Genomic DNA, 16,455 nt, shown 5'->3' on the forward strand with positions numbered 1-16,455 from the left:
ATATAAGTCCCTGTGCGTAACGGGAATTATATCGGGCCAGAAACCAACCTCCATAGCATGTGAGTTGAACCGAACAACAGACACGAGGATTAGTGGATCGAGATAAAAGAGCAGCCCAAGGTTAAATTATATATTTAATCACCTTAAGGGCACACTAGACAATACACTATATACATAACGGTTATACATACATAATGGTCAGAGATGCAAACACAATAGTAGTGGTTCAAAAGTATGCAGATATTAAGAGTCAGTTACTAGTCAGATGAAAGGCCTGGCTTGCGGGGGAGGGGCTGCCACATGGGAGGCTTGTGGTTCCCTCTGTTGGGTGACTTCTCCCACACGATGTGTCGTTGCGGCCTCTCAGAGAAAAAACAATAGGCCAAGAGCTGCAGGAGCTTTTTAACCCCTCTGGGTCACCCCCGGGGCTGGACTCAAATCTTCACCCAGTAGCGTACCGCCAATGGCGGCAGACCACACAACTGCTATGGGGCCCGTGAGCTGGGGGGGCCCATAGCAGTCCAGAGGCGGACATACCACTGCTGGTGCAGCTGCGCCAGGGGTCCCGCCGGTGCAGCGTTTCCCTGCTCGTGGCGGGCAGGGAGCGATCCCTGCAGCTCCGCTGCTGACAGGACAGAATGGCAGCGGAGCAGGCAGAGAGGTAAGTGGTTTTTATTTTTATTTTTACTGAAACGCTGAGGAGAGCAACAATGGGGCTGATGGGAGAGAGGAATGACGGATGCTGGGAGAGAGCAATTTCGAGGGTGCTGGGAGAGCAATGACAGGGGTGCTGGGACAGAGCAATGTTGGGGATGCTGGTAGAGAGCAATGATGGGAGGTGCTGGGACATAGCAATGACGGGGGTGTTGGGAGAGAGCAATGATGGAGGTGCTGGGACAGAGCAATGATGGGGGTGCTTTTATATTTTCCGTGTGCACATAGCCTTACAGTTAATTGGGGAGAGTCACAGAGACTGAATAATTTATATTATTGGCAGGTGGAGATCATAGTTAATGGGGGGCACAGTGCTGCTTATCACTTTATATTTTGATTACTAAGTGGCTAATAGTATATTAATGGGGGGTTACAGATCTGTATTCAGGGGCGCAGTGCGAGGGAGACACATGTGTAGCACCCTGAGGATTCGGCTGCTACAGGGGTATTGCACCTCAACCCAGAGGTGTGATATTCCACTCCCGGGTAAGGATGGAGTGTGGAACTGAGCTCAGTTAGCTGCATGCACTACACACATCCCATTTCCGAGGAACAGACCAACGGTACTCCCACTTAGAAATGTGCAGGTACAACCGAGTCTGTTCCTGGCTGGAGTGGGAGGGGGGTGGTACATCCCAGTAGTGTAGGGGCAGATAGGGGGAGCAGCCTGGGTAAGGTTAGGAGCTCATTGGGTGCTGGTCACCTGAGCTCACACATAGAGGGAGTATATAAGGTGGGCACCATCTAAGATCAGGGTCAGACAGGCAGACAGCAGCCAGTCAGCCTGTTGTAGTGAAGACTTTGCAGAGCAGTGGAGGAAAGCAGAGGAGCAGAGCAGCCCCAGGCCCAGAGTGAGAGAGGAGAGAACGAAAGACCCAGAGGGGGAGAAAGAAGGAACTCTGAGAACCCAAATACAATCACAGGGTGAAGAGTTGGCAACAGGGTACCGGATCCCAAACTGGTGGGGGCTACAGCATACCTCAGCCAGAGACCGGAGGCCGTGGGCAGCATCTGCCACGGCCACCCACCATATCCACCCGGAAGGCAGACCACGCGTAGGGTCAGGGAACCCAGAGGCAAGGGTTCGCCAACAGAAGGCCCGAGGGAGCCGGACATAGGTGGATCCCTGGTGGGGAAGGCCAGAGACGAGGACAGGACAGAACGGGAGCTCAGAACCACGCTCCAGAACTACTTGGGGGTTGGCCGAGTCCAGGACCTGGTGGACGCAGCACGGCTCGGGTGGTCACTCAAGGCCGGAGTGACCGGAACATCTGCAGTAAGTAAAGAACCCTGAACTGCACAACCCGACTCTGACTCTCATTACCATCATCCCTGCACTTCCACAACCACCATCCTCTGCACCTGACCCCCTGAGGCTATACCCCTCCCGTTGGGGGTTATACTACCTAAGCTGCACCAACACCATCAGCCTCAGCGGACCCTGCTGCAGCGGCGGCCGAAGTGATCGCAATTCAACGGGTGGCGTAGTCGACATAAAGAACTTTAGTAACATCAGTAAGGACTGCCACACACTGAGCTTGACACCCTGGGCACGGACCGGGTCACAGCCACTCGGAGACTACAACCCCCATCTGATCCGGCTCCGGGTATTCCCCTAAAGAATATGGCCCAGGGGGCGCGTCACATGTATATATACAATATATGTGACCTTGTTATTATCTAGGCTGGAGATCATCATGACAAGACGAATCGTGACTGGGAGATGTCGACATGAAGGTCTGACCAGATGGAGAAGAAGCAGCAGAAACCGACTCTGATCAGACGAGATGTCAGCGGTAAGTGCCTGGATGTAAATATTATTCTGTATCTGCGCTGTATGACTTGGAGTCATAATGTTACATGTAAAATCCCTTAGGCTGCATTCTCACATTTGTGTGAAATGTTAGATTTTTTTATCGGATGGTCCACGGACTTGTAGAGTTTTATAGATCCATTCACACATCCATGAAAATCACGGATCTGAGAATGAGATCTGTGAGGGTCAGAGAATGTCCTGTTCTGATCCGATTTTGAGGATTAGAATAGGACATGCTCAATTCATCTGTAAAACAGGGCAGCACACTGACACTGCACACAGATGCAGGAATGTAGCCGTATTATGTATAGCACAGTCCCTTAGTACATAGTGTACTCACTTATTATGTATAGCATACGCCCTTAGTATATAGTGTACTCGCTTATTATGTATAGCACCGTCCTTAGTTATATAGTTTCATCTTTTATTATGTATAACACCCTCCCTTATTACTTACCATCCTCTCTAGCTCTAGGGCTCACAATTGGGGGATCATACTGTGTTGGGGTCAGCAAACTTTGCCCTGGGAGTTGAGGTGAGGTACAGTAGGGTCATTATACTGCGCATATGGAGGAATTCACCATGGGGGTATCATACTGTGTTTGGGGGACACTTTTGTTGGTATCACACTTTATGGGACAATGAAAGAGGGGCCTAGGACGTCAGCAGGAGGAAAATTACTATGTGAAGGCTGGAAGGTTGTGTGATCTGCTCTTCTGTGACCCTGACAATTATTTAAAATTTTTTTTTTGGGGGGGGGGCCCAATTTGAACTTCTGCTATGGGGCCCCATGAATCCTATGTACGCCCCTGTCTTCACCCCTGGCTTTCTAGCAGCTAGAAACTCCAGAAACTAAGATGTGTCATAACTCCTTAATGGACGGTCCTAGTGAGCTGGTTCTGGTGTCATCGGATCCAGTCGGGCCCCTGCAACGCATGGTGACTAAACACAGTGGCCCTATGGATTTCCGAATGGCTGCACTGTGTATCTCCCTATCCCTATGTGCTAGACTGGGTCGAGACCCAGGCGGACATTCACCATGTCCTCGGGATTTCAAAAATCTATTCGATGTATGGCTAAGACGTATAGTATTTCCATAACTCGATATGGAATTCCTATCTGTTTAACTAAAGGAAACCAACATGGCTTGGGACCACATGGCAGCAGTCCCTTTTGTCCTGAGAGAGCTGGCGAGAGGTGTGATTTTTGTCACTCACAGTCTCTTGACCCCCCCTCCTGCAGCTGCTAGGTGTCCTGTCACAACTGCACACTGAATTGGGCTTTATAATCCTCTGCCAAATAGGATACAATGATTGACATGGAATTATATCTCTAATATTCTTCACACCATAATATTACCAACACCGTGCTTCACAGATACTAAGAGTTTTTATGCTGTAATACAGTGTTTTCTTTCTTCAAACATAACGGTTCATATTTAATCCTAAAGCTTTATTCTGGTCTCATCCATGCAAAAAAAATATGCCAATAGTCTTCTGGCTTGTCCAGGTGATCTTTAGCAAACTCCAGATAAGCAGCAATTTTCTTTCTTTGAAGCACAGCGGCTTTCTTCTTGGAATCCTGTCATTTACACTATTGTTGTTCAGTGTTCTCCTGATGGTGGACTCACAAATTTTAACATTATCCAATGTGAAAGAGACCTTTAGTTGCTTACAGGTTACCTTGGGTTCCTTTGTGATCTTGTTCTAGAAGTGATTTTTGTTGGTTGACCCCCAATGGGAAGGATAATAATTTTCTTGAATTTCCTCCATTTATATAAAAATTGTATGATTGTGGATTGGTGGAGTTTAAACTTTTTAGAGATGGCACTGTAACCTTTTCCAGCCTAATGAGCATTAACAACTCTTCTTCTGAGGCCCTCATAAATCTCCTTTATTCGTGTGATGATACACTTCCACAAACATCTGTTGTAAAAATCAGACTTTGATAGATCCCTGTTCTTTAAATAAAACACCTCGCCCATTCACACCTGATGGTCATCCTATCGATTGGAAACACCAAGTTCTAATTTATCCTTCAAATTATCTTCTAATCCTAAAGGTTCACATACTTTTGCCATTCACTGACATATGATATAGGATCATTTTCCTAATTTAAAAAATGACAAAGTCTAATATATTTTGGATTCCTTTGTTTTGTATTATTTGGTTCCCTTTCATCTACTTTTAAGATGTGTGTGAAAATTTCATGTAGTTTTAAGTCAAATTTATGCAAAATAATTTAGCAAAAAATTTTTAGTTGAAGAGCTCAGAAAGTTTCAAGCACCATTGAATATATTCTTATCCTGCCCATTCTACTCCTCGCCATTCATAACCTTCCATATCCTATTTGGTCCTACCTAATGATTTCTGTTTCTAACCTATTAGTTCTCTTAATATGCATTTAATTTTTAACTGTCCTTTCCTATCCATCCATTAAATTCGATTTGTTCCATACCTATCTGGGCTTATCAAATATATATATATCTTGTTTTTTCATAATTATTTCTCTATAGTATTGTATCTGTCTAGCCTGTCTATCCTAGCTATTTATATTCATTCTATTCCTATTTTATGCCTATTCCTTTCCTATTCATCCTAATTTACACCTAACCTATCTGTCCCCTATCCTATATGGACCTGTACAATTCATTGCTCCCCTATACTGTCCTTTATTCTTTCATCCTTTCTTATCTCATCTAACCCTCCATCCTTTCCAATCTTATCCATCCCTATCCTATCTGTTGTTTTATAATCATATCTTTTGTAATCCATTTTTATCTTATTCTTTCACATCCTATTATTTTTTAATACCATTACTAATGTAATCTGTTCCCCTAGTAATCTATTCCTTTGTTACTTCTGTTCCTGTTCTACCTATCTACTCTGTACCTATCCATTCCTACTGTAAATCTGTATATTATATCTCTTCTTTTTTATCCATTTAGTTCTCATTTTATGCCTTTAATGTTTTCCAATTCTTTGGCTTATGATACTATTACTGTATGTTCTTTATATATTTACGAAACTGTCCTTTCTTTTTATGATAACTACAGACTATTCTGCTGTAATGAATATGATAAAATTTGTAAATGACAAACAAGCAATGAAGGAGGATCCAAGAGCAAAGAAGAATTTACCCAACCAGGTAAGAGTTTTGATATTTTCTTAAGATAGATTCCTGATTTTACATTTAATTATAACTATCTAACAGCTTACCTGACTTTTAATTTCGTGTTACAATAATTGCTCCAGGGGGCATCTTTTGAGGAAGGGGTGATTTGGTTGGACATTTTGTCAAGAGTTTAATGAAAGAACATTGGGGACGATTCATTAAGACCAAAAAGCAAAAAGTGTACCAGCTCACCGGGGGTAGATAGGTTTAATTCAAGGCATGGACCAAGTTGATGTGTAGCTTTCCAATGAAAATCCAAAAATTCATTTTTATTCCAGCCACATGGATAAAGCATACAATCTTCTTTATTGAATGTTGAATAAAAACTTGTTGTAAGAGAAGTAACATCATAAAATTCGGCTCCATACCTCATTTTATGATGTTACTCTGTTACAACATGATTTTACTCAATATTTAATAAAGAAGATTTTATGTTTTATCCATGTGTCCGGACTAAAGATGCATATTTGGTGATTCATTAAGACTGGTGTAGTGTGTACGTCAGTCTCAATGAAGCTCTCACTGGAGTAGACTGACCTGATTCATGATAATGAATCAGGCATGTCTGGTACCCAGTGCGCGCCATTGCCAGAAATATACGCCAACCCGGGGCTGGTGTACATTGATGGAGTAATAAGTTACGCCACTTTAGTGGCGAAACTTATGATGAGCTTGACAGGTGGACTTCCCACCCACACCCATATTGAAGTAGCTGTCCGGGACTAGCGTGTAAATGGCAAAAGTCACAATATTCCAAGTTGTGGAAAAATATTGTGACTTATTAAAGGGGTTGACCACTACTAGGACAACCCCTTCTTAAATTAAATGTTTGGCTCTGATAAAATAAAAAAAACTATACTCACTTCCCGTACTGGCTCCGTTCGAGTGGTGTCGGCACTCGCGGTTCCAGGGCTGGGATGCGGTGGAATGACATGTGATGCCCGGCGCCCAATCAGCGCTGGCATTACTATCCCTGCCTTCGGACAAACTGAACATGTAGAGGAAGTCCGGGATCAGCTGCAGCGCTGGCTTCCTCTTCATGTTCAGTTTGTCCGAAGGCGGAGACAGTGACACCAGTGCTGATTGGGCGCCGGGCATCACGTGTCATTCCAAAGCATCACAGCCCCGGGACTGCGAGTGTTGACACTGCTCGAATAGAGTCGGCATCGGAGGTGAGTATAGGTTTATGTATTTTATTGGGGACGAACATTTAGTGTAAGAAGGGGTTGTCCTAGTAGTGGACAACCCCTTTAAAGGTGTTTATGCCAGATTTCTGGCATAAACACCCTAATAAATCGCCCCCTTTCAATGTTTGGCATGCATCATTGTTGTTTGACCTATGTGGCCTGTCCTGATCTCCATATTTTCTATTTTATTTTTTGTGGGGGGGAAAGAAGGGTTCACTTTGGGTGAATAAAGCAGCACAGTTACTATCATTCACTGTACAAGACATAACATTTTATCTTTTAAACAGGCATTAGAACAATACATGAAACTAGAATACGTTCCCTCAGCCCAACGATGGTTACTAAATGCTCGGCCTGAAGGTAAAATGAATATGAATGACATCAAGACCTCCTATGTACAGTTCATATAGTAAATTACAAGTATAAAGAGGCAACATAAATGTGTGAATATTGGGCCTGAAAATATAACACTTATTACAAGCAAATCACAAAGGTTACAGAATTATTTCTTTTGAAAGGCGTTTCTCGATATGAGATGTGAACATTTCATGAATGACTTTTCTAATATGCGGCTTACAACTGTGATCTTCATAGAGTAAATATAATGTTGAGTACTGTAGACCATGTATCGCGCTCTATCATTGGCAATGAGAGGAAAAATCAGTGTATTGCCCAAAACTTTTGTAGATGTATTTTTCTAGCGTACTTTTTTATATATACACTATTCTAAAACATTCTACAACTACTACAAAATCAGTGGTCGCTCAATCAGAGAGTCTAACTTTAGCTTCAGCGTGCAAATAAGAAGAAATAAAACAGTTAACTGTGTTAGAGGGGGGGTTTCGGTCATAACATATTGATGACCTATCTGTAGGACACCCGGCACCCCTACCGATAAGCTGAAATCTGCTCCAGTGGCATCAGAACTAAACACTTTGAATGAAGTTACAAAGCCTCCCGTTATTATTATGAAAACATCCATATCTAAAATCAAATTTTCCACATCAGACAACCTCTTTAAAAAATTGCACAAAGATTTTTCATAAACATTTTGCTCATCTGTTCCACTTTAGGGACAGTCAAACTGAATAAGTGTCCCAAACAGTTTGGTTGCATAATGATAATTAATGCAAAGTGAAGCAGAGAGACCTCATTGATTTTTTATGGGGTCTGTTTGGGTTCCATTATTTGTCCATTTTTAGAAATGAAGCAAATGCGCATCATGAAAAACTCTTTTTTTCTGTTCCAAAAACTGACACAAACAAACCCCAGATGGAACCCAAAACAATCAATGGGCTCTTCTGCTTCTGTTTGCATCATTTATGCACTGGATCTGTTTTGGACATTAATTTTGTTTTTGTTCTTAATAATGGAGCAGTCAAACAGAATATCCAAATTTAAGTGTAGATGTAGCCTAACATGTCAGCAAATATTTGTGTGAAAGTAAACTCTGATTTCAGTATCTGCGATATACAGAGATGGGTGACGCTACATAAGCGCTGCTCATCTCTTCATGCAGAAGAGATCTGTGACAGGTTGTTTCAGGGTCAGACACCAACAGTGAAGGGTCGCAGTGCAGGATTTGTGCCTGTTTTCCACCCCCCATCGGGCCCACCTGGGTTTACACTGCACATTTTTGTGATGCATTTGTTCAGACGTCTAGAAGATTTTTTTTGTTCACTCATTCTTAGATGTAACAGCCATAACCTTTTCATTTTTATGTAAGCTTTGCTGTATGTTTTTTACAAAACAAGCTGTGTTTTTTTTTAAAGTGCCATTTTGCCAAACACGCAGTTAGGGGCTACATTTGTTTAAACCTTTTTTTATGGGTTTAATGTATTAAAAAAAAACAATCATGCCAATTATTTTATGCCGTTTACCGATTACCGTAAATATTCTATTCACTGTAGTGTATGATTGTTTCGATTACAATGGTACAAAATATGTCAATGTTATTTGATGATTTGTGACATTTATTTTAAAAAAAAGTATTAAAGAGGTTTTCTGGGCTCTAGACTAATTTCTTCAGTCACTCTTTATGCACACTGTCACAATTTCCCTGTACTTCCGATGCGAGTAGGTGGTTATGTGACCTGCATACTTGACGTGACAAGATTCTCCTCTGCTTTTCTCAACAGAACATTGAGAAAAGCGGATGAGAATCTAGTTGACACTTGTGATTTGCACATTTGCAGTCACATGACCACCCACTCACACAGTGACTGCAGAAGTTTGTCTAGAGTCTGAAAAAACCCTTTAAGGCCACGTCCCCACTATCAGTATTTGGTTAGTATTTGGTCAGTATTTTTTCTCAGGAGTGGGAGCCAAAACCAGGTGAGGAACAATCAGAGAAAAGGAATAATAGAAACAAGTCACCAATTCTGCATCTATCACCCACTCCTTGTTTTGGCTCCCAGTCCTGAGAAGAAATACTGACCGAATACTGACCAAATACTGATAGTGGGGCCGTGGCCTAAAAATGTGACTTTTATACCCTCTGACTTTTATTTTACTCCTAATATATATGTATATAAAGATGTACTGGTATTTAGAGAGGGCAGCATAGTGGCTCAGTGCTTTGCACTGTTGCATTGCAGCACTGGGGTCCTGGGTTCAAATCCCACCAGGGACAACATCTGCAAACAGTTTGTATGTGCTCCCCGTGTTTGCATTCTTACAGGGAATTTAGATGGTGAGCCCCATTGTGGCCAGCAGTGAAAATGCCTGTAAAGCACTTAGGATTATGAGGCGCTATATAAGCAATGCATAATAAATATATAATGCATAATAAATATATAAATACATCTTTATATACTAGTAGATTATGCCTGTAATGAAGAAGCATAATGCCTGTAATGAAGAAGCATAATGAGTGAAGCATACCATTTAGAACTTTAGGCTGAGAAAATGCACCCCTATTTAGCAGTGCTAAATCACTACTAAAACTGTTACCTGCCATAATAGAGGTTCATAATTTGAAGGAAGGTCCTAACTGAGCAGCGTGCCGTGCGACTAGACCTCCCTCCTTGTGCATCTAAACCAGCCGCTCTTGTAGTATGGCTGCACCTGGGTTGCTTCTCCTGTTACTAAATTACTGACAAGACAAGAAGAGAATTGGAGTAACCATGAACCATCATATAGAATAAAAACCAATATTTTATTGACAACATGATTAAAATATATATATACCAAGTATCAACAAGAGGTCTTAAAATAAAGGAGGAAAAAACATACACAGCGTGGGAAAGTCCCATCCAAGGACAATCATAAATCGTACAGCGGCAAAAAATAATAAAGACACCCGTGTCAAACAAGTTTTTGACAATATATGTCTACGGAGTCATACATATAGATGGTGAAGGAATAGTGTACAGCCTGAAAGTATCGGGAATCAGAGGCAACACTGCACGATTGATAAAATAGTAACTTACCCATATTAGGGAGAGGATGAAAGTGTCCCACGCAACCCCGACGCGCGTTTAGCTTTCTGCTTTATCAAGGGAGGTGCCTTTACTTACCCCTAACGTTATATATATATGTCCGTCCCTACCGCCAATAAACATGGTCAGAAGAAGCTGTGCTGAGTTGGTATGTCCGTCCGTAACACTTTTCATTTTATACCTACATTTTTCTTTTTTGAGTATTCTTTTCTTCTTCTTAGCAACCTGGTGCATGTAGATGGTCGGGGAATTAATCACTTTATTTCTCTCTCCTTTTTTACTCTATACATACATCTTGGCCCCACATACATGGTTGCGCCCGTAAGGACTTCAGAAAAATGGCTGCCAAGGCGCGCATGCTCTGAATGCTGGATGCTGTAATGTTCCGCCCGGCCATCTAATGACGCTGCGCACACATGTCATATGACGTCACAAGGTCAATTTTTGACCTGACATGTGTGCGCCACAAAGATGGCGACGGACGGACATACTGTTCTGCAACTTAGAACTAAGGAATAGGAGGGAAAATCTGTCCCTGCACTGAGATTCAGCTTTACCCTACGCTGGGGTGGGTGCCCTATTCCTTATGAATAGCCCCACCGAAACTCCTGCACTGAACTCAAACGAAGATCTGTAGGAAAGGGAAATGGGTTCCTGAAAGATCTAAGGACTGGGAGAAAAAGCAGGAGACCTCCTAACAGAAAAGTTACTTGTAGAAACGAAAATTAAAGGAAACAAAACTGGTGGAACAAGAAGTCCCAGGATAACAATAGTCAAAAGCAAGATGAACTAAACCAGGCTACTTAGCCAGAGCATGAGCGAAACAACACTGATGTCCATGGGGAATGGGGGCCAGGTGCTGGGTAATAAAGAGTGCAGAGATCACATGACCAAGAAACCCATGACCAGAGGAAAAGACTAGAAGCAAGCAAACCACAACAAGATGGCCGATAGTAAAACAACATAGATTCTAACAATACTAACTCAGAACAGCTTCTTCTGACCATGCGCCGTGTTTATTGGCGGTGGGGACAGACATGAATATAAATACTGTTAGGGGTAAGTAAAGGCACCTCCCTTGATAAAGCGAAAAGCGAAACGTGTGTCGGGGTTGCGTGGGACACTTTCATCCTCTCCCTAATATGGATAAGTTACTATTTTATTAGTTGTGCAGTGTTGCCTCTGACTCCCGATACTTTCAGGATGTATAATATTCCTTCACCATCTATATGTATGACTCTGTAGACATATATTGTCAAAAACTTGTTTGACACGGGTGTCTTTATTATTTTTTGCCGCTGTACGATTTATATCTTTGGGTGGGACTCTCCCACGCTGTGTATGTTTTTTCCTCCTTTATTTTAAGACCTCTTATTGATACTTGGTAAATATACATTTTAATCATGTTGTCAATAAAATATTGTTTTTTATTCTATTTGGTGGTTCATGGTTACTTCAATTCTCTTCTTGTCTATATGCTATAGGAGTACTCTGCCTTTCCTCATTTTGTTATATACTCTGCGGGGGAGCTATATTATTGATTTTTTGTTCCCAACCATATTTACTGAATATGTACAATTTGAATATTTGGATGATAAATTACTGACAAGTAGTATTCCTTCTTTTTTTTTAAGTGTTTTTATCAATTCTTTGCAATGCTGTTAAACACAGAAAGTTACTGTAAAAAGAGGGTAGAGATAAACGTAATTTTTAATTATAATTCATGGCTAAAAATAAATACTGATCTCCAATAAATCACCTCACCATAATTTTGATCCATCTGGGTTCAGTGCTGGGAGAGCCTAAATAATCCCTAATCCACACCTTTTGTAGTGGGCATATGTTTGCCTAGGAATGTGGAAATGAGAGTCACAATAATGTTCCAACCAGTCATGAAAAGCCATTGTTCTAGAGCCCAAAGAGCTAATAAGCAAAAATGTTATTAAACCTTTTTATACCTAGGTCCAAACCAAATATTCAAATTAAGTGACATAAAGGTTTGACTAACAAGTGAGTAAATCAACACGTTTCTCCTGTCATTAGGTCTGGTTGATCAATGGTTACATGTCACACAACAGGACAATTCGCATAGTGTGTATTTAAAGGTATGAACAAAGTTAAATATGTAGAATAGATACAGACTCACAACCAGTTGATAGGGGCCACACAATTAGCTGAGGTCACATAGTACTTTGAACATGGCCAATGGTAGTTTAGAGCAGAGTTGCATCTATGGGGGGACAGCCAGGGCACCTGCCCTGGGCGCAGCATGAAGGGGGCGCAGTCAGGCCACCTAATGCGGAGGTCCGAAGTGTCTCCCCTGGCGACTGCATTCTGCTGTCCCCCAGACTGGGAGTCGGCAGTTCTCTGAGCTCTCAGAAGGTTCAGTGTGCCGAGACGCGAGTACAATTAAAGTACTGACTGCCGGTTCAGAGCGACGTCAGCAGTGTGATCAGGTCAAGTGATCACGCTGCTGGTGTATTTACTGTGTGGTGGGGTATTTACTGTATATGTGGGGGGTATTTACTGTGTGTGGGGGGGTATTTACTGGGTAGGGGGAATTTACTGTGTGGGGGTGTATTTACTGTGTGTGTGAGGGTGTAATTACTGTGTAGGGATGGGTATTTACTGTGTATTTGGGAGGGTATTTACTGTGTGTGTGGGGGGTAGATTTACTGTGTGTGGGGGAGATTTAGTGTAACGGGGGGATGATTTGAGGACACAAGTTGAGGAGCAAAAAAGGGACAGGTGCAGACACAATATGGGGAGTGGGAGAAATTTGAAGACACAAGATGAGGAATAAGGGGTGAGATGGGTGCATGTATGGGAGATGGGTGCAGACACAGACTGGTGAGTGGGGGGATGGGTGCGGACACAGTATGAGGAGCGAGGGGAAACTGTATGCAGACACAGTATGGGGAGCGAGGGAGATGGAATGTGTGCAAACACAGTATGGGGTGTCAGGGGGATGTGTGGGGAGACAGTATGGAAAGGGTAAAAGTGTGAGAGGGTAAATGTATGAGGAGGGCGGGGGAAACGTGTTAGGAGACTATTGAGGAGAATACTGCGAGGAGACAGTATGAGGGGAGAAAAGGTGTGAGTGGGCACAGAATAAAGACTGAGTAGTATGTGTGGGTAGCATGGGGGGACAGTGTAAGGGCACAGCCAGGAGGGGACAGTATGCCAAGGAGGGGGAGTATGGTGAGGGGGCATATTATAGAGACTGGGCCCTATAGGGAGGACACAGTGTGAGAGGACAGTATGAAGAGGAGGCCCAGTATGGTAAGGAGAGGGCAGTGTGAAGGGAACGTACTATAAAAGGGACAGTGTGAGGGTCATATTTTGTGCAGGGAATATAGTGAGGGGCAATTATTTATTCAGGGGCTCAGCATAGGGCAGATATTTTTATTCAGGAGCATTATAATGACACTGCTATTTTTAAGGTCATTGTGTGGGGATGTGCTGCAAAAACCAGAGAAGATGGAAGCTTGCAGAGATTGCTGTGGATGAAAAAAGTCATCATGGAGTCTAGACAAGATGAAGAAGAAAAGAAATAGAACGAATCCAGAGACAATGTCATCTATAATGTACCTGGATGTAAATGTTTTTTGTGATACTGACTAATTCTCATGTTTTTATTTATGTTAGGAGCATTAAAGGGGTTGTCCAAGTTTGTGATGAGTCTGCAGTTATTTGATATGACTGCAGACTTCTGAATTCTCACAGTGTGCACTGCACGCTGTCAGGAATCTCTGGTGTTGGCGATTTGCATACATGCAGTCACATACCGACTAGACGTGCGTGGCCTCACTCACTGAAAGTGAATTGAGTGAGGCCGGACACTTCTAGTCGGAATGTAGCCAGAAGTATACAAATCGCATACTTGTGCAAGGGAGAATCCTAAAAGTGTGCAGTGCGAGCAATATGAGAATTCAGAAGTCTGCAGTCACATAGACTGACTGCAGACTTTCATCTCAAAACTAGACAAGCCCTTTAAATTATAAAATGAAGCCTTGTAGCATGCCAATCCTAACAATGTGTAATATACTCACTGTCAAGATTCAGCTCTGCTTGCAGGTTTCAGCAGTCGTCACATGGCCACTTCACTCATATGCGATTTTCATACTTACAGTCATGTGACAACTAGTTTCTCTTCAGCTTTTTCTCAGTTTTTCACTGAACATTGAGAGAATTAGGAAGAGCATCTCATCAGCTGAATTCTTGCCTTGGGTGCCGGAAATCCTAGATACACCTCTGGCTTATAGTGTAACCCGCATTGTGATGTCTTCAGAGTTCTACCTTAGTCCAACAGAATTTATTTCTTTTGGTGCCAAAACAGGAGGGTAATGTCAGAAAATGTGCATATCATAAGCTCAGGGGCATGGCTGTAGGTAGTCCTGCGGCACCTACCTATGCTAACCTATTCCTGGGCTGGTGGGAGGATACTGTGGTCTTGTCAGATTCTACATCCAAGTTACATTTTGGGTAGATACATTGATGATATTTTTATTGTCTGGTCTGACACTGAACATGCATTTAAAAGATTTGTGGATTATTTAAATCATAATAAGTATGAGTTAATTAATATACATCTCTGCTCATAATTCTACTAGAGGTTTCATTTATCAATTTTGCCTATTTTATGCAATGCTAGCCATATTGTTAAGACCACAGTCACTACAATTAACCCACTGTAAGTTAACAAGGTCCCTCAGACAACATCCAAAAGGGTATTGTGGCCGCCATTATAAACAGAGCCCAATATGTACCCCAAAGACTGCAGCCTTCTTTTTAACATTTCATATCTATAGTTGCTCTAGTGTTCGGTGTATGTAATCACATAACTTTATGGGGTTTATAATTTACATTGGCTTAGAATATATTATCTCATCTTATACATGCCCCAAGCTGGTATTATTACTATACATCCATATCTAACACATCATTACACTTCATTTCAGAAGGAAAAGCTTTTGAGAGATTGCTTAGGACTTTGTCTACGGGACCTCCAACAGCACTAAAAGAAAATTCTGGAACTTATCCACCGGTTTACAGACCACAAAGGAAAGAATATCTAATACACCCGGACTGGAGGGCACAGAAATAAACTGTTTAAACTCTATTTCAGTAAGATGTCTACACTGACCGTTTATTTTACTAAGATGTCTACACTGAGTTATAAGAGGTGTGGACAATGACTGTGTTCCTATCCCTGAAGACACCAATCACGTTATGTGAATAAGTGTTATGCGTCTTTAACATATATTGTGCTATACATATATACAGTGCTGGCCAAAAGTATTGGCACCCCTGCAATTCTGTCAGATAATACTCAGTTTCTTCCTGAAAATGATTGCAATCACAAATTCTTTGGTATTATTCTCTTCATTTAATTTGTCTTCAATGAAAAAAACACAAAAAGAATTGTCCTAAAGCCAAATTGGATATAATTCCACACCAGACCTAAAAAAGGGGGTGGACAAAAGTATTGGCACCCTTTGAAAAATCATGTGATGCTTCTCTAATTCGTGTAATTAACAGCACCTGTAACTTACCTGTGGCACCTAACAGGTGTTGGCAATAACTAAATCACACTTGCAGCCAGTTAACATGGATTAAAGTTGACTCAACCTCTGTCCTGTGTCCTTGTGTGTACCACATTGAGCATGGAGAAAAGAAAGAAGACCAAGGAACTGTCTGAGGACTTGAGAAACCAAATTGTGAGGAAGCATGAGCAATCTCAAGGCTACAAGTCCATCTCCAAAGACCTGAATGTTCCTGTGTCTTCCGTACGCAGTGTCATCAAGAAGTTTAAAGCCCATGGCACTGTGGCTAACCTCCCTAGATGTGGACGGAAAAGAAAAATTGACGAGAGATTTCAACGCAAGATTGTGCGGATGGTGGATAAAGAACCTCGACTAACATCCAAACAAGTTCAAGGTGCCCTGCAGTCCGAGGGTACAACAGTGTCAACCCGTACTATCCGTCAGCGTCTGAATGAAAAGGGACTGTATGGTAGGATACCCAGGAAGACCCCACTTCTTACCCCGAGACATAAAAAAGCCAGGCTGGAGTTTGCCAAAACTTACCTGAGAAAGCCTAAAATGTTTTGGAAGAATGTTCT

General features: G+C 42.1%; 1 protein-coding gene across 4 annotated transcripts in view; it reads left to right on the top strand.

Annotated features, from left to right (window-relative positions):
• Positions 1–15,648, top strand: part of LOC141155784 (uncharacterized) — a 66,010-nt gene extending 50,362 nt beyond the window's left edge. For 2 of the 4 annotated variants that reach the window (XM_073642495.1, XM_073642497.1), the window contains exons 5-9: positions 5,586–5,677; positions 7,179–7,251; positions 12,375–12,436; positions 13,775–13,918; positions 15,293–15,420. In XM_073642495.1, coding sequence (XP_073498596.1) covers positions 5,586–5,677; positions 7,179–7,251; positions 12,375–12,436; positions 13,775–13,888 — 341 coding nt within the window. In that variant the 3' untranslated portion in view covers positions 13,889–13,918; positions 15,293–15,420. Of the gene's footprint in view, positions 1–5,585; positions 5,678–7,178; positions 7,252–12,374; positions 12,437–13,774; positions 13,919–15,292 lie in introns of all 4 variants that reach the window. The other 2 variants (XR_012247588.1, XM_073642496.1) reach the window with 2 other exon arrangements.
• The last annotated feature ends 807 nt before the right edge of the window (positions 15,649–16,455 follow it).

This window comes from Phyllobates terribilis, unplaced genomic scaffold (assembly GCF_046119375.1).
Source record: "Phyllobates terribilis strain yellow unplaced genomic scaffold, ASM4611937v1 Scaffold_1__5_contigs__length_1240528914, whole genome shotgun sequence".
Taxonomy (NCBI): Eukaryota; Metazoa; Chordata; class Amphibia; order Anura; family Dendrobatidae; genus Phyllobates; species Phyllobates terribilis.